Below are 23,840 nucleotides of genomic sequence, written 5' to 3'. Positions count from 1 at the left end.
CCGTCTTTCCCCATAGGTTTCACAGCTCCAAGTCAGGGAAGATCTACCTGCACGACGACATCCGGCTGCTCTTCTCCCGCAAGTCCATCGAGGTCGACTCCGGCATCCCCTACGAACTGAAATCCTTCACTGAGATGCCAAGGAACCCCTGCTACTCTCCTCGGGCCTGAATGGGGCAGGGCCAGCCCGGGCCTCTGTGCCCGGCACCTTGTAGAGACCAGTAAAGGGCAAGAGCAGAGACGGCTCTTCAGCCTCAGCCCTGGAGCTTTCACCCCCGCCCCACCGAGCTGTGGGGGTAGCAAGCCTTGGCAGCGGTCTCTGGCTGCCAGTGACCCCAGGGCTTTGCACGGTGGTGAGCATGGAGGGGTCAGGGTGACGTGGGAGAGTGCAGATGGCTGCCAGGGTGCTGCCTTCCTCACCCTGCCAGTGCTGGAGACATCCCCAGGTCTCTCGCAACGCCATGCCCTGCTGGGATGGGGGGCTCGGACCAGGCCAGACTCTCCGCTGTGGGGAGGAAGGGGCAGTGCGGGGAGCTGGGGTGCAGTATTTATTAGTATTTATTGTTGCAGGGGAGGCAGCTCTGGGCCCAGGCTGTCACAGGTGCGAGGAGACAGGTGGTCCCAGAGGGGCCTTGTAGTGCCACGAGGGAGGGAGCTGGGGGCATGGGGCACGGCCCCTTCAGCACCAGGGTGCGGGGAGCCAGCGCTGGGCTGTCGGGGTGGCATCGCGGCTGAGGCGTCTCAGAAGAAGGCAGGGGGCCTCTCCTGCCTCGCTGCCTGCAGCGCTCCTGAGCCCTGGTCCTGTTACGGGAAACAGGGAGGCTGCAGGGGCTGGAGCAGAAGCCCCTCCAGTGGCCGAGAGCTGCTGGGCCCTGTCTTGACGGGTCTGGGCCATGCTGAGGCAGCTGGGGCTGAGTCCAGACCAGAAGGGCAGGGCAGGAGCAGGCCGGAAGGAGTGGGGAGAAGGGGCGTGCACGGTGCTGCTGGGCTGGAGTCCTTGGCTCTGTCCCCACAGGACACCATCTCCAGGGCACGGAGGGGATGGGCTGCCCCGGGCAGGGCATGCCAGGCGCCGCTGGCTTTGGAGTGAGCGTTTGCTGCAGGTTGAACGGAGCAGGCCAGGAGCTGGGGCAGGGGCATTGCTGGTTATTGCAGCGCGAGACCCACAGAGCCGGGCGCGGTGCACAGATGAGATGGAGCGGTCAGGGCAGGCCTGGCCCCTGGGCAGCAGCTGCTAGGACGGGTCAGGGGGTGGGAGGTGGGCTGGTGGAGGGGCAAGGACACACGGGTGTCTGCCCCGCCAGGGGCCAGGCAGCTGCGCTGCTCCCTCTGCCCAGGGGTGAGGTTTCCCCTTGGTCTGGCGGGGAAGCGTCTGGCCTGGCCCGTTCTGCAGGGAGCCGAGCGAATCCCTGGTCAGACGGACCCTCCCGGACCCGTGCTGCCCTGTGGGGCAAGCTGGCGGGAGGAGGCCGACCCGGGGACCTTAGTGCAGCCCCCCGGGACCTGGAGCGAGGAGAGACGCATGGAGGCTGGCAGCAGGCTGGGGTGCAGCGCTGGGGCCTCTTGGAGGAGCGGGCTTTGCGGCAGTACCGACCGACCCGCCGAGCGCTGCCGAGGCCTGTCCTGCCCCCGCGTGCCAGGGGCACGAGTGTGCAGGGGGTGGGAGCGGCTGACCCGTGGGCTTGCAGAGATGCAAGAGCGGCGGTCCCCTCGCAGGGCTCGGGGGTGTTTGCAGGGGGAGAAGGGGAAGGGGAAGGGTCCCTTCCCCAGCGGGGCCGGGGGTGGGAGCTCCTGCAGCCCTGGGTGGAGGTGGGAAGCGCAGAGAAGTCGTTCCTTCCGTCCCTCCACGCTTCGGCCACAGCTCTCGCGCCCCACTGGGCCAGCGTTGCACCCCCGTGCCGCGGGGTCGATGCAGGCGGTCCCCGCCTCGCCCCCCAGTCCCGCTGCTGCGGGGGGAGAGCGGAGCGGTGCTTTTAACCCAGCATGACCAGCACCCGCCCGTCGGCCACCGCGTCCCCCCACGTCCACTGCCTCCCCAAGCAATGGGGCGCGTGTCAAGGAAGCCGCCGGGCCCAGCACCCACCCATGGAGGGCGGGAGCGGCTCCGTCCCAGCTACCTCAGTGCAGAGCTGCTGTCCACATTTCACGGGGAGGCTGCCACGGCCGCCCCCACCCTCCCGCTCGCCACGGCGCTCGGCGCTCGCCGTCTCACGCCCGGGGTGGGGGAACAACCGGTTGCAGAAACTTGAACATAATAAAAAAAACCCAACCCCCCCCTCCCCCCCAAATAAAAAAGTCACGTTGTCCCCGGTCCTCCTTCTTTTCTAATTTAATAAACGGTCGTTTGGAAACAGCCCGGCCGCCTCGTCGTGCTTGCGAGCGGGGGGCTGAGCGCGTCGTGCGCCCTCCCGGCCTCAGGGGTGCGGAGGGGCTGAGGACGGGGTGCTGCAGCGGAGAGAGCGGAGCGTGGGGCTGCCCCTGATGCAGCTGCCCCCGAAACCTGGGCAGTGCCCGTAGCGGAGCACGGGCATCGCTGCCCCCAGCCGCGGAGTCCCTCCATCCCGGCGTCTGTCCCATGCGGCACCGCCGCCTCCCCTGTCTTGCCACTATGCACGCTGGCCTTGTGTGCAGCTGCTCCATTGCCCCGCAGGGCTGGATTAACCGCCCCCGCGTACACAGGACAGGCTCATTGTGCCCATTACACAGATGGGAAGACTGAGGCTGCAGCTGGGCGCGGGGAAACGCCCCGGCGTCCTGGCTCCGCCCCCCGCCCAATCCGGCTGCTCGCTACCGCGCGGCCGCGGAACGCCTAACCAGCGACTTATTTCACGGTGGGGGGGGACGAATATTACGGTCGCACCAGGGGAACCGGAAGTGCCCGGGGGGAGGGGGAGGGGGACACATTTCGGGGACGGACCGACCGCGGTCTTGCCGGCTCCGTCCTTCCGGCGCGGACAGGAAGTGTGTGCGGGGGGCACGTTGCTCCGACGCGCGCGCGCGGGAGTCGCTCTAGGCGCTGTCTCGTTGGTCGCAAGCGCCCGCGGGGAGGCGGCGATGCTGGCGCGGGGCGCGCTCGGGGCCGGGCGGCTCCTGCTGAGGGTGAGGGGTGGGGCTGTGGGGGAGGGGCAGAGGGGTTGGTGGGGGTGGGGGTGGGGGTCGTGGCGGAGGTCCTACCCAGCCTGACCGTGGCACCGTCTCCTTCCTCCCCCCGTGCAGAGCCCGCGGCGGGCGGTGTCCTCGATGTCGGCGCTGCCCTTCAACACGGTGGTGCTGTTCGTGCCGCAGCAGGAGGCCTGGGTGGTGGAGCGCATGGGCCGCTTCCACCGCATCCTGGACCCCGTAAGCAGCCGGTTTGCCCGGGACCTGCGGTGTCCGCCCCCCGCCAGCCGAGCTCGGGCTCGGGCTCCTGCTGCCGCTCGCCCCTCCTCGCCGCCGCCGGCCCTGAGGCTTCCTGCTGCCTCGGGAGGGATCCTCGCACGCGTCTCGGTGCCCAGGACGGGGCTGGGATGCGGGGCTGCTGCCACAGGAGCAGAGGCCAGCCCCCCTCGCCTGCGCTGGCCGGGGGGGCCGCATCCTGCGCTCTGCATGCGGCCCAGCCCTTGCCCCGTGGAGGGTGCCTGGTTGTCGTCCAGGTCCCGTCCGTCCAGGGCTCCCCATTCCCTCCGGGGTGGATTTTTGGCCAGGGAGAGACCCCGTCTGCTGCGGCCTCCCCTCCCTGCAGCTCCCTTACCGCAGCCCGGTTGCACCGGGATCTTGCCGGGCAGGCCGCGCTTCGTTCCCGACCCCAGGACCGTGCGCGATCAGCACCGATCGGGGCGGAATCGGCTTCCCCCCCCATCCCCACCCTGTTTGTGGGTGAAGCTTGTGCTAACGCATCCGTGCGCTTTGCACGGTATTAACATTAGCTGCTTGTGCAAGCCAGGTCAGTTGTGGGGCGTCGCGCTTCCTGCCTGCGCTCCCGATCTCGCTGCGCTTCTCTCTGCTGACACCTGGTTTAGTCTCGTCTCGTCTCGCCGCTTGCTGCCGGCTGCCTGCCCTCCGCTGTGCCCGCTGCCCGCTGGTTAAACCGAGTCCTCAGCCTCTGGGCTCCTCGTGGTCTCAGCAGCACAGGAGTGACTTCTCAGTAGGGGACGTAAGGGTTGAGAGGCAGCAGGTGGGAAGCTGAGCCCAGCCTGCAGCCTCGTGCCTGGGGCAGGTGCTTTGCCCACGCTGGAGTCTGCCCTGCTGTGCAGCTGCGGGTGGCGATGGAGATTCATAGACACTAGGGTCGGAAGGGACCTCAACAGATCACGACCCCCGATGATCCCTGGCTCCGAAGTGTGTCACCGTCTGCCCTGACGCTGCGGTCCAGGCTCTAACTGCCACTTCCCCGCTCCCTTCCAGGGCTTGAATTTCCTCATCCCGGTGCTGGATAAGATCTGCTACGTGCAGAGCCTCAAGGAAATCGTCATCGATGTCCCGGAGCAGTCGGCTGTCACCCTGGGTGAGCAGCACCGGCCCTCCCCTCCCCTCTCCAGGGCCAAGGGAGTGGTGGGGGGGGAGGTTGGTGTATCCTTGGCAAGTCCAGGCTGCTCCACCCTTGCACGTCTGAATCTGACCTTGTAGAGCTCAAGGTGCAGAGAACAGCACGGCCCTTTGGGCTCCCATCTCCAGCTGTCACCTTGCTGGATCCTCCCTAGCGCTCAGCCTACTCTTCTCCACGAGCTCTTGACCTTTCAGAGCACTCCTCCCCACTGGTCCCTGGGAGGTGAGCCGGCATCTCCAGCACTCACCCACCAAGGGCCTGCGAAGCATGGCACTGTTTTGAGGACATGTTTTCAGGTGCCTGGTGCAGGGTTCAGGCTGCTGGGAGGCTGGGGCCAGCGGTCAGCCTTCTGGCGTCCAGGTGCGATGTAGAAAGGACAACCTGGAGTCAGTAGCGAAAAACTCCCAAGGCTTATTGTTGCTGGGCCTGAGCCCTGCCCCTTGTCTCCTATTTCCCTTGGCACCTCGTCCCCCCAGTACCTGCTGGCAGGGCACCTCTGGCCCCTGCCTCTCTCCTTGCCCTCCACGCCAGTTGTCCTCATTCCCACCTGCTCTGCCATGCCTGTGCTCTTTGATGTCTGTCCCTCCCCACGGTGCCTGCATACTCAGACACCAGCACTTGCTGAGCCCCCCACTGCCTCCCCCCTGTTTGGCTCCTGCTGCTGCCTTCTCCCCACATCCCCCCCTCCCCCACCACCAGTTACTTTCCCCTTGCAACTCCAGCCCCTGCTGCAGCCGGGGGCAGAAGCACAAAGCATGTGCAGCCTCCAGCCTGGTCACACAGCAGCTGTTGCGTTGGTGGCAGCTTCAGCCCTGGCCCCAGAGCCAGAGCTGCCACCACTGCTGTGTAGTTGAGCTAGATCCAGAGGCAGCCTGTGCTCCATGCTCCCTGCCCCAGCTGGAGTAGGGCCCCAGCCAGAGCCGGAGCTGCAGGGGGAGGGAGAAACATGACGGGGGAAAGACATATGGGAGCAGGTTTTGTTACACACCATAAAGAGCTTATTTTAACCTTCTATCCGTGTTTATAAGATACTTGGCCCTTTACTGCAAGCTGCCCCTAGCCGGTTCAGGGAAGAGAAGTGTGTAACCCTGATGAATGTGTGACTGTGTCAGAAGATCGCCTGCTCCAGTAACCACTTGCTTCCCTCTCTCCCTGCAGATAACGTCACGCTGCAGATCGATGGTGTGCTCTACCTGCGCATCATGGACCCTTACAAGGTACCTGCCCTGTTCCTGTGGGGTCGGCCTGGCCACGTAGCCAGCTCTGGGCCTGGGGGAGTTCCTTTGTGCCTCCTGTTCTGCACTGCTGTAGCTCCTTGTGCAAAGGACTGCAAGGGGGACTGAGGTCATGGAAGGAGCCAGGCCTGGAGTAGGGGAGGGAAGGCTGGGGCCAGGCCCCCACCCAATCTGCTGCTGTTCCCAGCTTCCTGCATGGGGAAGGGGGGCCACACATGCTCCTCTCCTCATCTTCTGTGGGGACTCTACCTGGGGCCAGTGTCCCCTGCCCCTTATGTCCTGGACCAGATCTCCTGCCCTAGCCTGGAAGCAGCAGCCACGCTCCCTGCTGGGCTGGGGAACGGTCCAAGCCCTCTGCATGGGCTGGCCAGTGCTGCACTGAGCCATCTGTGGGCCCTCAGCAGCTAGTAGAGGTCAGGAGAGCGGGCAGTGTTTGCCATCCCTGCTGCTCTGCTCTTGGGGACAGCCCACACTCGCTGTGCATGGAGGGGGCTGGCAGAGCTGGGTATTGCTGCTGTGAGTCCAGTAGACACCCGCTCTGGGGCCAGGGCTCTGCCATATGCCTTCCTGGGGCTGCCTGTTTCCCGTACTTGTCTGAGCACTGCTGCATTCATCTCCCTGCCATGCCCTGGCATGACCATTTGCCTTTGCTGGGGAGAGGCGGGCCCTAAGAACACCCCTCCCTGCAAGGTCTTACTGAGTGCTGTGCCTTCCCGTTCCAGGCTAGCTATGGGGTGGAGGACCCTGAGTATGCTGTGACACAGCTGGCCCAGACCACCATGCGGTCTGAGCTGGGCAAGATCTCCCTCGACAAAGTCTTCCGGGTGAGTTGGGGGCTGGGGCTTGGGCCCAGGGGTGGGAGGGAGCTGGATAGTGTCCCTAAGTCCTGAATGACGGCCTCCAGCCCAGCTGCAGTGTGCACTTGAGACCCATTGGCCTGTGAGGCTGGAGAGAGGTGGCAGTGGGGCAGGGATGGTCTGTATGGAGGCAGCAGAAACAGCTGCACCCATCTGCTGCAGGCTGGGCCCCTAAGTGTCCCTGGTGGTGATTTGTCCTGCTGGGAGGAGGGATCTGGTCCCAGGGAAGTGAGGCAGAGCCCAACAGTGTTCTTAGGGCCAGTGGAGGTGGAAGGCGCCCAAGCCCCTCCACATCCAGCATCAAAACTTGCTTCCCTGGGGCCCTTCCAGCTAGTCTGTGTGCCCTGGCAGGGCCCAGCCATGGGGGCTCCTGTGCAGTGGGTGCCATTCTTGATGTTCAGCTGGGGGCCCCGCCGGGCTGTGGTGGCAAAACTGCAAGGCATGCCTGTCTCAGCCCTGGGCTCTTCATGTCCAGGCCTGGACTCATTTATGTCTAGTGGTACCTCTGCTGAGCACTGTCCAGCCCCTCTGTAAGTGAGGCCTTGGCCCCATGGGAGACATCTGGAAGGTGCAGTCAGTCCTGCCTCTGATCCCCTCCCCTTCCCCCTCAGGGCTGTGTTTGGCCTCTGGGAGACAGTTTGGAGGGTTCCCCCTGCCCCTCTCACCTGGCTTTCCCTGCCTGCCCCTGCAACCCCAGGAACGGGAATCCCTCAATGCCGGCATCGTGGATGCCATCAACCAGGCTGCAGATGACTGGGGCATCCAGTGCTTGCGCTACGAGATCAAGAACATCCACGTGCCGCCCCGCGTGAAGGAGTCCATGCAAATGCAGGTCAGCCCCTGCGCACGTAGGTGCTGGAGCCAGAGCTAGCTCTGCTCCCACGACCGCACCTTCTGTTCCCTGAGGGCTGGGGAAGTGGGCCCTCACAGCTCTGACTGGTCCCAGCAAACCAGCAGTGGCTCTGCTTGCTGCCATGTGGCTTTTGGTGCCGTGAGTGCCTGCCAGCACCCCTTGGTGGCAGAAGGCTGGCAGTGTGCCAGGAGCAGCCCTCGAGGGCAGCAGGAAGCTGCCCCCTGATCCCTTGCAGAGCCCTGTGCTACCCAGCCTGAAATCACGGGTGCAGCCTACAGCATGAGCTGCCTGCTCACTCTCCACTGCATGAGGTGAGAATACAGCAGCGAGGCTGAGCTGGACAGCAAGCGCTGCGCCAGTGGCTCGGCTGCTCCTCACTGCAGTGCCTGGGCTGTCAGGCTGGCCTGCCCAGGGCTTCCCAGGTCCCTCCCAGGGTTGCCTCCTGCGCCTTGCTTGCGGCAGGTCTCTGCAGGGAGACAACCCCTGCCTCCCCCAAGAAGGGGGAGCCGCGCTTCCTGCAGCCACCAACCCCAGCACTTCCTCGCAGGTGGAGGCAGAGCGGCGGAAGCGGGCGACGGTGCTGGAATCGGAGGGGACGCGGGAGTCTGCTATCAACGTGGCTGAGGGACACAAGCAGGCGCAGATCCTGGCCTCCGAGGCCCAGAAGGCCGAGCAAATCAACAAAGCCTCTGGTAATGGCGTAGGCTGGAAGTGTAGCAGGGGCTCTATAATACCCTGGGCAGCCTACGGGGCTGCCCCATCGAGGGTGGGGGAGCTCAGACCTGCTCCCTGCAGCAACAGGTTCTCCCACATGCCTGGGTGGGGATGGAGCCGGGGTCCCTGGCAGGCACCACCCCAAGCCCCTGCCTTACTGGAGCCTGGTGTCACAGGGCATGCAGCCTGTGCATGGCTGGTGCTGCTGAGACACGGAGCGGGCACCTCACCTTGCTGTGGCCTGGGCTTTCCTTTGGCTCGAGCCGGATGCTGCCCTTCTGCAGGGCAGGGCCCAGCCACCTGCCAGTGGCTCCAGGGGTGTCAGGGCTCTCCCTGCGCCGGTGCTTCCTCCCCTGCTGATTCCCCCTCTGTCCTGTTCCCTTCCCAGGAGAGGCCAGCGCCATTCTGGTCAGAGCCAAGGCCAAGGCTGAGGCAATTGAACTCCTGGCGGCTGCACTGACAAAACACGTGAGTGTGTGTTTTTGGTGGAGGGAGGTGAGGAAGTTGGGGGCTGCTGCCGTGCTGGGTCCATAGAGGCTGCTAATATCGGCTGGGGGTTACCCGGCTTTCCCTTTCCGGGTCCCTTTGCCCTCCTTGGCCTAGGAATCCCGAGCCTGCGGCTTCCCAGCCACTCGGCCATGCCCCCCTCATCCATGCAGCGAAGTCACGTGGGGGCTTCACCTTCCCGTGCGCTGCGACTGGGGCAGAGCAAGGAGCGCTGGTCCTGCAGCATGGCTGGCCAGCACCTCACGCCCTCGTCGGAGGAGCTGCTTTTCCCCAGAACATGACCCTGCCCTGCTTCCCTTGCAGAACGGCAACGCGGCCGCCTCCCTGTCGGTGGCCGAGCAGTACGTGAACGCCTTCTCCCACCTGGCCAAGGACACCAACACCATCCTGCTGCCCGCCAACACCGGCGACATCACCAGCATGGTCACCCAGGTCAGCGCGGCCGAGCCTCGGCACGTGGGTGGGGAAGGAGGGAAGCTGTGGGAACGCGGCGCCTCGCATCCTCGTGGGGAACGAGCTAGCCCGAGGCTCGGAGCAGGAGGCTTCTGGGTGGGAGTCGCCACGGCCTGGCTCAGCTGCCGCCGCGTGGACTCCCAGCTGCAGGCTCTGGGGCGTGCTGGGCACCAGGCCCGTGCTGCTGCCCTGCCCCAGGCACGAGGCTGGGCCTTCCTGGACCACAGATGCCCGAGCGAGGGGTAGCCAGGCCTCTCCTCGGGACTCATTTCTGCCCCGACGGCTGTTTCCCTCTCCCTAGGCTCTGGGCATCTACGGTGCCTTGACCAAGCCGCACGCTGTGAAGGCCCCGGAAGCAACGCTGCCTGCCTCCGACGTCCCGGAGCCCCCCAGCCAGGAGCTACCCGAGTCCCAGCAGCGCCAGGCCAGCTAGCAGCACCCGCCCTCCCCTCAAACACTCTCTTGTGTTTCCTTCCTGACTTTTTTTTTTGGATTGAATCATGTAATAAAGGAAGTGGCAGCGGAGCTGGGGTCGGTGTCCTTGTCTGCCTGCCCTCAAGCCCTGCCTCTGCCCCGGCAATGCTGGGCGCGCGCTTGGATGCTGCAGCCCGAGCTGCTTGTCCCCGACAAGCCACGGGAAGGAACCGGAGCTGCCCGCGGCCGGGCTCGGCCCCACGTGGCGGCGCGCCGGGTCCTCCCGCGCTGCAGCGCCAGGCGCGGCCGCCAGGGGGCGCGGGGGCTCCGCGGGCGCCGCTCTTGTCGGAGCGGGGGGCGACTCGTCGCGGCGCCACGTGACCGGCGGCGCTTCCGGGTGGCGCCGCTGCGCCCGCGGGTGCCGGGGTGAGGGGGGGGGTCTGCTCCGGCGGAGCCCCGCGGGGGGCGGGGCCCGGAGGGAGGGGGTGGGGCTTGTTGGGGGGGACTGGGAAAGAGTAGGGTCTGAAGGGGGAGGGGCAGGACGGGGGCAGAGCAGGGCTGAGAGGGCGAGGGGCGGGGCCTGGAGGGAGGGGGCGGGGCTTGTTGGGGGACTGGGGAAGAACGGTCTGAAGGAGGAGGGGGCAGGACGGGGGAAGAGCAGGGCCTGGAGGGCGAGGGGCGGGGCTTGGAGGGAGGGGCGGGGCTTGGGGGACGGAAAGGGTCTGAGGGGGGGAGGGGCAGGACGGCCTGGAGGGCGAGGGGCGGGGCTTGGGGACAGGGCGGGGCCTGGAGGGAGGAGCCTGTCAGGAGGGGCAGTTGCGGTTGGGGGTGCGCTGCTGCGAGAACAGGGCGCTGACCCCCGCCCCCTCCCCCAGGATGAGGCGCTGCCCAGTGCTGCTGTTCCTGGCCTGGGCCGGCTGCCTGTTCCTGGCCGGCCTGTGGCTCTTCGCCAGCGGGTTCCTGCTGCTGCGGGTGGAGCTGCCCCAGCGCAGCGCCTGCGCCCCCTCGCCCGCCCCCGCCCCGGCCGCGGGCTCGTGCTGGCTGCCGCGGCGCTTCGCGCGGGCCGTGCTGGTGCTGGTGGACGCGCTGGCCTTCGAGTTCGCTCGCTTCGAGGCGGCGCGCCCGCGCCCGCGGCCCTACCAGAACAAGCTGGGCGCCCTGCACCGCCTGGCGGCCTCCCGGCCCCGCCACGCCCGGCTCTACCGCTTCCGCGCCGACCCGCCCACCACCACCATGCAGCGCATCAAGGGCCTCACCACCGGCTCCCTGCCCACCTTCGTCGATGTCGGCAGCAACTTCGCCTCCTACGCCATCCGCGAGGACAACCTGCTGGCCCAGCTCGTGCGCAACGGTGGGTGTGCAGCCGCGAGGGCAGCCGCCCGCCAGCCTAGGCGCTTGTGCGAACCACACGCCCATCTGCACGCGCGCGCGCGTTCGTGTGTCAATGCGTGCGTGCATGCACGTGTGTGCGCGCGTACGGGCACGTATTGCTGTACATAGGTACGTGTGTGCATACACATGCATGCGTACGTTCATATGCAGGCACGCATAGCCACATGTGCGTGTACAGATGCGTGTGTGTGCACATGCATGCATGCACATGTGCATATCTGTACACACGTGTATGCATGGCTGCGTGCCCTGTCTGGGAGAAAGCTGCTTTGCTGGCACACTTCTGCTGCTGTTAGTCGTCAAGGTGCAGTCCTTTCCCCCTGCGTGATGGGCTCATAGGTTTGGTCCCTCCCACCCCGACCTCTGAGCCGGGAGATGAAATCAGGGACAGGAGCCAGGGGGAGATACCCCCCTCGATACTTCCAGGGGCCCGAGCAGGGTGCAATGGGGTCACACTTGAGTGTCTCGCGGGGTCTGGCCGTCAGTGCTTTAGTTCAGGCGTGACTTGCTGCAGCAGCCACGTTCAGGCTCCGCATGCGTTCGTGGCGGGGTTCGTGCCACAGACAGGTTCTGCCCCAGGCGCACGGCCTCGTGTTGGGGCAGTCGGGTGCAGCCAGGGCCGCAGGGTGGTGACCCCGCGTTAGGCTGTGACCGTGCAGAGACGCTGCTGCGGCTGGGTAAGGGGCCGGGGGCCCCCGGGAAGTTCCCTGAGAGGAGCATTGGAGACCCCCAGAGCCTGGGGGAGGCCCCTGGTTCTGTTCGGTGCTCCCATCTCTCTGTTATCTCTCACCTGATGCTTGGGGCAGGGTCTGGCCCGGCCTGTCACAGCGCTGAGCCCAGCAGCTGCCTCGTTACAACTACATAAATCACGGGTGTCCGTTGGTGTGTTCAGTCTGTGGCCTCTTGCAGAGATGGCCCATAAGAGGGACCCTTTGTGCTGCACTGGGCGTGCGCCCAACAGGGCTGAGCTCTCCCAGCTGGCTGCACGTAGGCCTGGAGAACAGCTCGGGTGCTGCTGACCTTGAGCCCGGGCTGGGGCGGGGATGGGGTCCCTGTCCGGATCTGGGCCTCTCCAGACTCCTGGGATCAGCACGGGAGGGTGGGGAGCGTCCCAGCGCCCTGCAGGTCACAGCGCTAACTCTTGCCCCTTTCCGCAGGGAGGAGAGTGGTGTTCATGGGGGACGACACGTGGGACGGGCTCTTCCCCAAGATGTTCTCTCGCTCCTACTTCTTCCCGTCCTTCAACGTGAAGGACCTGCACACCGTGGACAACGGCATCCTGCAGCACCTCTACACCACAGGTGAGCGCCTCTTCCTTGGGGCTGGGGCTGTGCCCGCGTGGGGTGACGAGCCTGGCCCGGGTTGGGGGTGACCCACCTGCCCAGAGTCTGTTATGGGGGCCGGGGGCTGCCGTGTTCTTCTGAGAGGGATGTGCTGCTCCCGGCTTGGGAGAGGCCTGCAGCTGGGCTTGGAGGGGGCAGTTCCTTCTGCACCTGCGTGACGTGATGGCCCGAGGGGCCTGGGTGCCTGCTCCTTGCAGGAAGAGGGAGATTGAGTTTGTCTTTAAAACGATCTCCCTTCCTGACGCTGGAGGAGGAAAGAGAAAGGAGTGGGGTGGGGGCTGCCTCTGCTGCTGTGGGGCTTGCGGTAGCTCCCACAAGGCGCCAAGCACTCCCTGAATGCAGAGCAGGGGTCACAGCGTCCTTGGAGAGCTCTCGGCAGCAAAGAGAGACCGGGCAAAGGTGCCCAGGCACCAGCCAGAGCCGCAGCACCCGTGGGTGTCCCCTTCAGTGGGGAACACTGGGTGTCCTGCCCCTGTCCCAAGAGCCTGGGGGTGACAGGGGGCGCCCAGCTGGTGGGAGAGGGTCGCCCCCCACCTCACATGCCCCCCTCTCTCGTTTTGTAGTGGATGGAGGTGACTGGGACCTGCTAATCGCCCACTTCCTGGGCGTGGACCACTGTGGGCACAAGCACGGGCCTGACCACCCGGAAATGGCCAAGAAGCTGACCCAGATGAACGAGATGATCAGGTGACCAGAGGCCAGGGGAGGGGGTGCCAGCTCACCCTGGTGCCTTCAGGACCCTGATTTTCAGATGGGGATACAGGGTCTCTGCATCCCCAGCCCATTTCATGGAGCCTGCACGAGGCAGCTGGTGGTCTCATGGGGAGCCTGGGTGGCCTTTGTGGGCTGAGGAGAAGGGAGCACGTGCTGCAGCAGAGAACCCCCGATGGCAATACACACAGCCCTGGGGTTGCCTCTAACGGGGTCTCAGTCAGCCGCATGCTCTTAAATCACAGGGGATTGAGTCAGTCCTGGCCTGCTGTCCCAGGACCCTGCCCAGGGGAGGGGGCTGCGCTAGAGCTGTAGGTCTGAACTGGAGCCTGCGGGAGGGTGTATGGAGTTGGCTTCTCCATGCCTGCAGTGGGAGCGGCCCCCAGAAAGCACAAGCATTGTGGAGCCGGTGCTAGCGGGTGCAACAGCTGGTGCAGAGGCTGACGGCAGAGAGAGAACCCAGGGGTCCTGGGGCCCTGTTGGGGTCTGGGGACCCATGGCGCTGTTCCCGTGGGAAGTGGTGATGGCTCATTGCTCTCCCATACAGCTCGCTGGTGGATCATCTGGAGAACGACACACTGCTGCTGGTGGCAGGCGACCACGGCATGACAGACACTGGGGACCACGGGGGAGACAGTGAGAAGGAGGTGAACGCGGCGCTCTTCGTGTACAGCAAAACGCCGCTCTTCCGAGCTGGCCCGCCAGAGGTGAGAGCAGGGCAGCATCCATACACCCTGAGGCCCCCAGCCCTGCCAGGCAGTGTCCAGCAGGGCTGTGGCCCTGGGTCATGGAGCTGTTACAGGTAGCACAGCCTGTCTCCGCACACAGGCTGCAGGGGATGATTTGGGAGGGGAAGGGAGGTATGTGTTGGCTGTGACTCTCACTCCCCCTCTGGAGCATCTCCAGGGATTGAGCCCCTCTGCTGCTCTCCAGCTGCCCCGCATCTGCCCTGTGCAGGGGGGAGCTGCCCTGAGGCCCTGCCAGCCACCGGTGTGGACCCGCAGGTGCAGCACCATGGGCATCAGGGGTGTCCCAGCTCGGGATGCTGAGCATGAACCTACCACCAGCACCCTCAGCCCGTGGACGTGCTCAGCAGCCATGCCCTTCTCTTGTTGCCTCAGGAGCCGGAAACTGTCCCACAGGTGAACCTGGTGCCCACGCTGGCCCTGCTGCTGGGTGTGCCTATTCCCTACAGCAGCATCGGGGAGGTGATGGCTGACCTGTTCGAGGGGGACGGGGACGCTGTCACCGCTGCGCTCAGCCAGCTTGCAGCATATCATGTCAATGCCAAGCAGGTAGGGCAGGGATCATCTTGCATCGTGCACCCGCTGTTCTCCCCACCCCAGTGCCTGGGTGACAGGCACGCAGACCTGCCCACGGTCACTGAGGCAGCAGCAGCGCTGGAACCCAGGTATCCTGGCGCCTGCTCTTATTATGGTCCTAGGTGGCTCCTCTCGCTTTCTGCTGGGAGGAGACTTTTGGACCCCGCGCTGTTAGGAGCACCTTTTGGAAGGTGCCTGCCTCAGACGTGCTTGGTAGTTAGACTGTAAAATATCCCCAGAGCCCATGTCCAAGGGGCTGAGAGCTGGTAGACCAACTGGCCAGTGATATCACTGGGGCATTGCTGTTGGCATGGGGAGTTTCCAGCAGGTCCCGCAGGGGTGGGTGTGAGACCTGACGCTGCTTGGGGATGTCATCGGTGACCTAGAAGGAAACAGCTAATGGCTGCCAGCGGAGCATGTGGCTGGCGCAGGGCTTGGTAGGGCAATAAAGAGGAGGCAGCCGGGCTCACTCAAATGTGTGCTTCCCTGTGCCTGGGAACAAGATGTGTCCTGCACCTACAGGCTGGGGCTTGGAAGGGAGCAGGATGCTTGTGCCAAGCTGGATCCAGCTTCCATGGGACTGCATAGGGACAGGTTGGGCAGCTGAGGGGCAGGTGCTGATGATGCATCGGGTGCAGTACAGTGCCTGGGGGAGGCAGGAGGGAGCCAGTGCCCCTGCGACTGTGCTGACAGACCCCATCTCCCCAGGTGGACCGCTTCCTGGACTCCTATGCACTGGCCGCCCAGGACCTGCCTGGGGACCGGCTGCAGCAGCTGAAGGAGCTGTTCACCGCAGCAGCAGAGGAACATGCCCAGCTGCTGGCCCAGGTGCAGGAGGGGCTGCTGGCGTCACCAGAGCTGGAGGCCCAGCTGGGGCGGCTGCGCGGCCACTTCCAGCGCTACCTGCGGGAGGCACGGGCTGTCTGCACGGCGTCCTGGGCCCGCTTCCACCCCTTCCGCATGGTGGCCGGCTGTGCCCTCATTGCCGCCTCCTGCCTGCTTTGCTACGTCGCCTCTGAGCTGGCCAACGCCCTGGACTTCTACCACCACTGCTTCTACTCGCTGTTTGGGGGCCTGCTGGCAGCTGCTCTACTGGGATGGGCCCGCGTGGACCTGGACCCCGTCTTGGTGGTGTCATGGGTAGCCGCAGCCTCCCAGCTGGGCTTCTTTTGGCACTGGTGGAGCCAGCGGCCGCGGCGAATCCATCGGGCAAGTGTCCGGCCACCGGTGGCCAGCATGGGGCTGTGGCAGAGGCTGCGAGCATGGCTGGGGCCGGCCTTGCCTCTGGGCATCCTGGCCCTCCGCTGCGGCGCTATGTTTTCAGACAGCTTTGTGATAGCCGAGTCCCGGGTGGTCCCTTTCCTGCTGGCCTCCCTGGCCATGCTGTGGGTGGGGAAGCTCCACTGGGACGGCCAGCTGAGCACCCCCTCAGATGCCCCCAAGCAGCCCCCAGGCTCCCTCTCCTGCCACAAGGAGAGCTGGCCCCTGCTAGGCCTCCTGGCTGCCCTGCTGGTTTGCTTGCGCCTCTCGAGCCTCTTCCACCAGTGCCGCGACGAGGTGCCGTACTGCCAGCCCTCGCCCTGCTTGGCGCCGCTATCCAGCCTGCGCAGCCCCCAGGCCAAGAACCTCTGCTACCTCCTGTGCGTAGCCTCGCTGGTCGGGCTGGTGTATGCAGTACGGCGCTGGCTGCGCCACTACGGCAACCTCAACAGCACCAGCCCCCTGGTGCTCTTTGTACGCTGGGGCTTCCCGCTGACGGCCTTCTGCATTGCCTGCTACTGGGCCGTCACCTCGGGCACTGAGGACACGCTGGGCAAGCTGCAGGAGCTGGTGCAGGTCGCGCTGGTCGCCTTCCCTCGTGCCGTCTACGGGCTGGTGGCTGCTGGGCTGCTGCTGGTGCTGTGGAAGCCGGTGACGGTGTTCGCCCAGGACAATCGGGCCACAGCTGGACCCATCGTGACCCCCTACCAGGGGGCACCCAGCTCCGAAGCCGACCTGCTGCACGTCATCTCACAGATCTACCGGAGGATGCAGGAGTCCCTGAATAGCCGGCTGGAGGGTGGGAGTCGGTGGGCAGCAGTGGCTGCCTATGGGCTGGGCAGCGTGTATTCAGCCGCTCTGGTCATCACCCTCACGCTGCTGGGCTTCTTCCTGCTGCTGCTGCACAGCGAGCGCATGAGCCTCTCCTTCCTGCTCCTCTTCCTGGAGGCCTTCGTACTGCTACGGCTCCATGTGTCTGCCATGAGCTTGGCCGGCGAGGCGGGTGAGTCAGGTGCTGGGATCGCCCAGGCAGCTGCCTTTCTTGGGAATCGAGGAGGGCTCCACTCCAGGCAGGTGGTGTCAGCAGTCCCCTCTTCCCAGGCAGGGAAGGGGAGCCCCAGCTGTGCTGAGCTGGGTCCTGTGGCTGTGAGAGCAGCCCCAGCGTGGGTCAGGCCTCCCAGGCTGTGGAGAGCTTTATAGCCCCTTGACTGGGTGGCTAGGGACCACTGGGGGGCCCTGGATGCCCTGGGCTGGACTCATCTCCTTTCTTGAAGGAGAGGTGAGCAGAGGGACTGTGGTGTCACTCCCCTTGTCTGGGTCATCTATACATCATGCCAGGATGCTGTACCAGTGCCTGGTCCTGGAAGACTCCTGCTACGGCCCTAGGCCCACTGCTTAGTGGCACAAGCTCAGCTAGGGTTATTACCCCCAGAGCCCCTTATAATACACACAGCCAGTGTCGTAAGGCCCCGGGATCCAGGGGCCTCAGTCCCTCCTTTATGCAGCTGTCACCTGTCTCCACAGTCATCCGTGTTCCCACCACAAGATAAGACGTTCCCACTGCATAGGAAAACGTGCTGACCATGTCACTTTAATTCTGGTACATCCCAGCCCTCCTTTGCTGTTGAGCCCAGGAGTGAGGGGCATGGGCTCTGCATCAGAGCTTCCCAGACTTTCAGTGCCGGAGGCTGCAAGGGAGAGAGAAATGGGAAAACCCTGGTCAGACCCTGGTCTTTCCCTTCCAGCCTCCTCTTTCTGCTGCTGTGTGACACAGGAGGTGGGGCAAATTGGACTTAGGGATTGACCCAGCACATGGCAGCTTTTATTTTTTGGGGTCCAGGCCAGTCTTACTAGGCTTCCTGACCCATTAGCCTTGGGAGAAGCCCGCCCAGCCTGGTTTTCCCAGTGCCTTTTAATCTAGTGCATGTAGCAACGTGGGGCAGTGCCCAGTTCTGCTCAGCGAGATCTGCTTTCCGCAGAGCCTTTATGTGAGCTGCGTGTGCAGCGATCGAGGACGGTGCTAATGCCTTTTCCAATGAAGCCCTTGGCAGTGAGGCAAGGGGTTAGCACGTGCCTTGTCTGGGCTAGGGGGTCCTGGGGAAGCATCACGAGGCCTGCTCCTCACCCTGTTCTCTCTCTCTCTCTCTCTCTCAGAGCCCTTCGTGGTCCCCTGGAACGCAGTGATCGCCTGGGTCCTTGCCACCGCCCAGTTCTTCTATTCCACAGGCCACCAGCCCATCTTCCCCACCATCCACTGGAACGCGGCTTTCGTGGGCTTCCATGAGGACCATGCCACCCACCTGGTACCTGCCCTGCTGGTGGCTGCCAACACCTTTGCTTCCCACATCCTCTTTGCAGGTAAGTGGATTTCTTCTTGGGCGCTGGGGAGCAGGACCTCAGCCTCTTTCCCAGCCTCCCAGGTAGGCTGTTGGGCTCAGTGCTGCAGGACGCAGCTCGGGACGTGGCGGGGGCACGGTCCTCTTGGGCCCCCAGCAGGAGTCTGCAGATTAACTGGAGAGCTGCACATCGCTGCTGTCCTGGGAGGGGCTGGTGTCCGAGGTGCCATCAGACCCTGGTAGTGGTGGACGGCAGCCCTGGCCTGCAGACCCCTATGTTGCCGGGGCTCCTGCCAACTCCCTGTGTCTTTGTCCTTGAGGTAGTTGGCTGCCCCCTGCTCCTGCTCTGGCCGTTCCTGTGTGAGACGCCCGGCTCCCGGCGGAAGAGGCTGAAGAAGGACCCTCAGGATGAGGAGCAGGAGCCGCTCATGGAGATGAGGCTGCGGGAAGCCCCGGAGAGGTTCTCGGCCATGCTGCTGCAGCTGGGGCTCAAGTACCTCTTTGTCCTTGGCATGCAGGTATCGGCAGGGCCAAGCCCCACTCACTGGGCAGGGGGCAGTCAGGGAGGAAGGCAGTCTCCAAGTGGTGGGGTCCAGAGAGTTAGTGACCTGCTGCCTGCCTGCACATGAGGTGGTTGTGAGCCTGTCTGGGGCCCAAGGACACGGGGGAGCCGTGGTATACCTCCTGGAGGCATGGCAGCTGTGGTAGACTACAGGGTGGGAGCGGCGGAAGGAGTGCTCGGGTAGTGCTGAGCTCCTGACCTCGGCAGGGGGATTCTCCTGCCACTGCTTCAAGCCCAGCCTGGCTCCGGGCTCTCCTCGTGACCCATCCGAAATGGCTCTGGGCAGCCAGGGCTCTGCACGGTTGGCAGAGATGTGGCTGAGACAGGCTCCTCCATGTGACCACCTCTCCCTCTCCTCCGGCAGCTCCTGGCCTGTGTCTGCACCGCCATGATCCTCAGGAGGCATCTCATGGTCTGGAAGGTCTTTGCTCCCAAGTGAGTCCCCGAGGCTGCTCTGGGCAGGGGGTCGGTCCCTTGTTCTGGAGGGGGTGGGAGGTGAACACTTGCAAGCCATAGCTCCGGTGGGGGAATGTCTCCCCATCAGGGGAGAAGTGCTGGGGAGGAAACGAGTGACCCTTATGGAACAGCTCCCAGGTGCGCTTGCTGCTCACTGACAAGGGCTGAGCAGTGACCTCTCCATGAGCCCTTGAGGGCCGTGGCCTGCAGGGTGGGGCAGCTGGTAGGGCTCCTATAGTCTTGCATCCCTGGCTGCACTCCCATCGTCCGTGGGGCTGGGGGGCTGCATGCTTCTGGGTGCTAGAGGGCTGCGTGCCCCCAAGGTGGAGGGAGCCGGGGAGGCCATGTCCCCCACAGGGTCCCGGCTGCAATGCCATCTCTGTCCCCATCCTGCCTACAGGTTCCTCTTCGAGGCGCTGGGCTTCGTGGTGAGCTACGTCTGCCTCCTGCTGGGCATCTCCCTGGTGCTGCGCGTGGACTGTGCCGTCAGTGCCTGGTACAGGCAGCTCGAGCCCAGGTAGCAGCTGAGCTGCCGGGAGGGAGCAGGGAGCCCAGTGCATCTGTCCTCTCCCTGCCGTGTGCGGCCTGCAGGGACTTGGCAGCCTTGGCTGCTCCTGCCTCCCTGCCGTGGGGGGCTGCAGGCCGGCTTTCGCTCGCAGAGTCCGCGAACATGGAGCTGGGTGTCTTTGCCCCCTGCACTGGGGCTGGAGGCCAGCTGTCTGCCCTGGTGATTGAGGGGCCAGCTGGGTGGGGGAAGGACACATCAAGCCTGTCCCTGAGCTGATCAGTGAGGGGCAGTGCAGCCTGCAGTGGCCGCCATGGACCGGCCAGACTTTTGAAGAGGGGGACCTGTGCAGCGCATGCAGCTTGGGAACTGCTTCCCCAGCCTGGGCAGCAGCTGCTCCTATGAGACTGCCACCCCTGTCTGCTGCCCGGGCTGAGCTCTGCCCCCACCAGCCCCTTTCCTCCTTGTCTTCCTCAGCCCGTGGAAGGGCTCTGCATGTGTGCACCCCTGGGTCTGTGTGCATGGGTGTGTGCATGGGTTTGTAGCTGGAGGAGGCACAGGGTGGCAGGGCCCAACCATGGTCTGTGTGGCGCTGCTTCTTGAGATGCAGCTCAGTTGGTGGGGGAGGGGACAGCCGGGTCGAGGCCAGTGTGCCCTGGGCAAGGCCCTTTTTGAACCAGCGACCCCTTCTCCACCTCCTCAGATCCCAAACCAGCCCCAACCCCCAGCTCTAGAGCCCCCAGCGGGGCTGTCTGATAAGTCATATCCGCCTGAGTAAGGCAGCGGTGGGCTGGGGTCTTCTCTGGCAGGGCTTGGCCTGGTCTGTCAGAGCAGAGGGAGCTCCTGGGTGCTGTGAAGCTAGGCTGTTACCCCCGTGCCCAGACAACTCCCCCAGACCCCTTCCCTTTGCCTGCTAATGCTGTTACCCCCAGAGGTGGCACTTTGCTCTCCGCTTAGCCCTGCAACAGCTCCTCGGTGCTCTTGGCCCTGGTCATCTCCCCCTGTAGTGGGGAAACGATCCTGGAAGCTGCACAGGGCAGGACAGGGCTTGGAAGGGGCTGTCTCTGCTGGCGGGACCCATGGAGTTGCCCACTTGGCCCACCCTGCACACGACTTGCTGACACTGCTGGGGAGACCAGCCAGGTCTGGCTTCAGCTCCACAGCTGTGCCCACGAGCGTGGTGCAGCCAAGGGGCCCCTCTTGCCGTGGCCACAGTGCTCAGCTCTTCGCAAGGGGGTTGAGCTCTGCACTTGACCTCTGGCAGGCAATGCACAGGCTCACCTGCTACGGGGCTGTTCTCTGCGGTGCCCAGCTGCTCCTTCAGCCCTTGCATGGGGTGAGCAGGGGCTGCTCTGAGCATCTTCCTCTGCAGTGTGGGAGCTCCTGTCATTATGTGCAGCTGCTGCCTGACCTCTGCCCAGCCTCAGCAGACGGTACTGGGAGCTCTGAGGCTGTAGCTGGCCTGACATCCCTGCTGCTGCCGGGACTGTGCTGTGCTCTCCCCTTCCCAGCACAACTCGGAGCCCTGTTCATTAAGGCTTTCATTAGACGGCCAAGCCCTCTGCGGCCTGGGTCTGGGACCTCGGGGCACCTGGCACATGTGAGCGAGCACTGCCCCCAGCGCGCCTGCTCCCATCAGGGCTGGATTACCCCACACCCAGGGCATGCGTAGCTGCGACTTGGGCACAGCCACATAAGGAAACAGTGGCTGAACCCAGAAGTCCTGGCTCCACAAGACCCTGTTCTTGTCCCCACCGCTTTGCTAGCAGGTGCCATGTCCCAGGCTCTCTCGACGCCCCTGGCTTGGGGGAGAGTCCTGTACAACTGACCTGGACTCTTAAACTCCATGTTACATTTAGGCTCTTTAGGGGTATGAGCACTGACATGGGAGCTCAGGCTCCCCAGTTTCCCCATCAATGTAATGGGACCCCTCACCAGAGAGGGCTCCTTAGACCCTGCAGTCGTGCCAAGAAGCCCCCAGCTGAATGGGGTTGAGCCAGTCCCTCCTGAGAGGCGGACTAGGCTTCCACACCAAAGGCCTTAAAGCCCGGTGGTTGTGCAGCACACCAGGAGCCAAGGCTGCACTCGTTGCTCGTGCTATTGCCTAGCCTCCCCCTGAGCCTGCTGGCTGCCTTGGGAGACCACAGACAGTCTCCGCTGAGCCTGGGGGCACAGGGTGCCAATTGCTGCCGTGAAATTGGCTGCGCTGCTGATTTAAGCTCTGGGGCTGACATGCAGAGGAGGGGGGCAGTGGGCCAGCCACAGGCAGGGCTGAGCATCCCCCAGAGCATCGTGCTGCTGCTGTCCTACTGCCACCTTTCACCTGTCCCTGAAACGGGGAGAACTCCCTGCAGAGACCCCCAAGCAGAGCCAGGCTTGCCCCCAGGCAGGGGTGGCAGTGGGTGGGGACTCGGGGCAAGGCCCAGTTTCCTTGTGGGTGTTTGTGTGCTGTCCCCCAAGGCACCGCTCGCAGAGACCCCCTGTTTTTGGGGTGCAGGGACAGCCTGTCCTGGGCTCTCCAGATGGGCTGGGCTTGTACTGGATCCTGCAGTCGCGGCTAGATGATGCATTTCAGTGCATTCCTCAGCCCGTTCGGTGATGCTGGAAGGGTCTTTTCACATCCTCAGTTTGCTACTTGCCGGTGTCTGCAGAATAGGGCCAGTCCTGGCCCAGCCACTGCTGCCCGCTTTGCTCTGGTAGTGGGTGGCCGGATGCTCCTTGGCAGTGACCCTGCCTGGCCATGGCGGGCTCTGTCCATCTGCACAGGAATGACTCCATCGCAGCCCCTCCCCGGTGCATGCCCAGCTGCCAGCAGGGATGGCTGGGCGGTCTTGGTGCGTGCCTAGTTTGTACAGCCTGCAAATCTGCAGGGATCCCGCTCCCCTGCAGGCCTGGGATCCGTGCCAAATAGGACTAACCCCAGGCCTCTGTCCTGCCCGGCTCATGGCACCAAGGCCTGAGATTTGCACTGATTCCCCGGGGTGGCGGATCTCAGCACTCAGCCCCTTCCCTTCTGCTCATTTCTTTCTGCGAAATGGTTTGACCATCTTTGCAAAGTGCTCGCCTGGCCGCTGCTGCCCCAGGGAGAAGCCAGGCAGGCCAGTGCGCAAAGTCCACAGCTAGGGACCAGGAGTCACCTCGTCTCCTGGCTGGGGAGCAGCACAGGGCACCTGCTTCTGCCTTTGCGTGCCTCGAGTTCCCTGTTGCTCTGCCGCACTTTGAGAGCTCTGCATGCAGCTGGCTGCCGAGGGGCTGCGCTTTCCCGGGCAGCTCTCAGTATCCGCTTGTCCCTTCCTTTGCTCCTGCGGTGACCAAACCCCCTAGGGGGAGGTGATTCCTGTGTCTGCCAATGAGAGGGTCCTGGCTGGGCGAGGTGGCTGCAACCTGCCCCATCCGGGCTTCCCCCTGGGCTGCTTCCATCCTCCAGAGCCCTTTGGCTTGTGCTCTGGATGGAGGGGTGGGACATTGGTAGGCCCTGCTCCATTCCCAGCTCTGCAACTGAGTCACTGTGACCCCCTGCAAGTCGTTTCACCTCTCGTGCCTCAGTTTTGCCTCTCTGTAAAATGGGGATACTACTGACCTACCTCACAAGGGGTGCCGTCAGGCAGAATCGTCTGTAAAATGCATGGAGATCCTCGCAGATGGGGTTGGAGAAGGGTAATTATCACTAAGGTTATTTAATTTTTCCCGAATAATTTAGTCAGTGGTGGGGAAAGTTTGCTTAAGGCATTTGACTGTTGCTATCTCCTACACGGATCCAGGTTGGGTAACGCATGGTTCTGGGGCCTGGCTCCCCGCAGCTGGGCCCCCACTTGTGACCTGCCCTCCAGCAGGAGCAGAGGTAACCGAGTGAGCCTGGGTCCGTGCTGCTGCAAACTCAATCGTTGCAAATAAAACGTGAGATCAAAAGCAGGGAGACTCGGCATCTTCCTACTGGGTCTGCTGGGAGCTGCCCATCAGGGGGCCAAGGCGTTATTCGCGGGGAGGGGGCACAGTCCAAAGGAGGTGAAGGGAAGGGTGTGCAGCGGTCGCCTCACCAATGCAGCTGCATGCACAAAGGTCCTGTGTTGCTTGGAGGGGGGGAGACAGCAGGGAGTGAGGGGGCCAGGAGCATGGCTGTGGGCGCTCTTGGGGGAAGAGGGGCTCCCCTGAGGCTGCACAGCCTGCTGCCCCCAACCTAACTGCCCCCACAACTGCATTTACAGTAGAAGAACCGTGACGGGATTGTGAAAAGGCTCCTTACTGCAGCTTGGCTCCAACTGTGGCAGGCGAAGGGGCTCTGGCCTGGGTTAGCCCCTGCTCACGGGGTCTGTGCCGCACAGGCCAGACTCGGTGCCTGGCTGCTCCTGTCTGACACACTGAGCAGGTTGCAGAGCCTGGAGAAGGGACGTGTCAG

The 23,840-nt window shown here is 64.3% G+C and overlaps 3 protein-coding genes across 9 annotated transcripts in view; all 3 read left to right on the top strand.

Moving 5' to 3' along the window:
- ATOSB (atos homolog B) overlaps window positions 1–2,353 on the top strand; it is a 37,027-nt gene extending 34,674 nt beyond the window's left edge. For all 6 annotated transcript variants that reach the window (XM_059725354.1, XM_059725349.1, XM_059725351.1 and 3 more), the window contains one exon: window positions 17–2,353. In XM_059725354.1, coding sequence (XP_059581337.1) covers window positions 17–170 — 154 coding nt within the window. In that variant the 3' untranslated portion in view covers window positions 171–2,353. The remainder of the gene's footprint in view (window positions 1–16) is intronic.
- Window positions 2,354–2,964: 611 nt separating this feature from the next.
- On the top strand, window positions 2,965–9,668 carry STOML2 (stomatin like 2). Its single transcript, XM_006277840.4, has 10 exons — window positions 2,965–3,098; window positions 3,216–3,338; window positions 4,383–4,482; window positions 5,683–5,741; window positions 6,482–6,583; window positions 7,314–7,448; window positions 8,017–8,161; window positions 8,572–8,651; window positions 8,994–9,122; window positions 9,445–9,668. Exons 1-10 carry the CDS (start codon window positions 3,054–3,056, stop codon window positions 9,574–9,576), a joined length of 1,050 nt encoding a protein of 349 aa, XP_006277902.2. The 5' UTR covers window positions 2,965–3,053; the 3' UTR covers window positions 9,577–9,668.
- A 60-nt stretch (window positions 9,669–9,728) lies between these two features.
- Window positions 9,729–23,356, top strand: PIGO (phosphatidylinositol glycan anchor biosynthesis class O). Of its 2 annotated transcripts, XM_059725347.1 has the most exons (11): window positions 9,729–9,983; window positions 10,433–10,908; window positions 12,107–12,250; window positions 12,856–12,979; window positions 13,551–13,710; window positions 14,125–14,298; window positions 15,034–16,588; window positions 17,740–17,943; window positions 18,246–18,439; window positions 18,848–18,918; window positions 19,340–23,356. In XM_059725347.1, the coding sequence occupies exons 1-11, from the start codon at window positions 9,742–9,744 to the stop codon at window positions 19,458–19,460; spliced, it is 3,465 nt and encodes a 1,154-aa protein (XP_059581330.1). In that variant the 5' UTR covers window positions 9,729–9,741; the 3' UTR covers window positions 19,461–23,356. The 2 variants fall into 2 exon arrangements, with proteins under 2 accessions (XP_059581330.1, XP_059581331.1); XM_059725348.1 differs by lacking the exons at window positions 18,848–18,918; window positions 19,340–23,356 and having other exon boundaries at window positions 18,242–18,379.
- Window positions 23,357–23,840: the final 484 nt, after the last annotated feature.

Source organism: Alligator mississippiensis, chromosome 3 (genome assembly GCF_030867095.1).
Source record: "Alligator mississippiensis isolate rAllMis1 chromosome 3, rAllMis1, whole genome shotgun sequence".
NCBI classification, from domain to species: Eukaryota; Metazoa; Chordata; order Crocodylia; family Alligatoridae; genus Alligator; species Alligator mississippiensis.
Note: the sequence above shows the minus strand (reverse complement) of the source record. Positions and strands in the feature narration are given on the sequence as shown.

Excerpts from the sequence above, each read along its gene's own strand:
- STOML2 (XM_006277840.4), top strand. The coding sequence starts at position 3,054 with ATGCTGGCGCGGGGCGCGCTCGGGGCCGGGCGGCTCCTGCTGAGG. Across the intron at positions 3,339-4,382 it reads TCCACCGCATCCTGGACCCC|GGCTTGAATTTCCTCATCCC; the intron begins GTAAGCAGCCGG and ends GCTCCCTTCCAG. Across the intron at positions 6,584-7,313 it reads CCCTCGACAAAGTCTTCCGG|GAACGGGAATCCCTCAATGC; the intron begins GTGAGTTGGGGG and ends CTGCAACCCCAG.
- PIGO (XM_059725347.1), top strand. The coding sequence starts at position 9,742 with ATGCTGCAGCCCGAGCTGCTTGTCCCCGACAAGCCACGGGAAGGAACC. Across the intron at positions 9,984-10,432 it reads CTGCGCCCGCGGGTGCCGGG|GATGAGGCGCTGCCCAGTGC; the intron begins GTGAGGGGGGGG and ends CCCCTCCCCCAG. Across the intron at positions 16,589-17,739 it reads GAGCTTGGCCGGCGAGGCGG|AGCCCTTCGTGGTCCCCTGG; the intron begins GTGAGTCAGGTG and ends TCTCTCTCTCAG.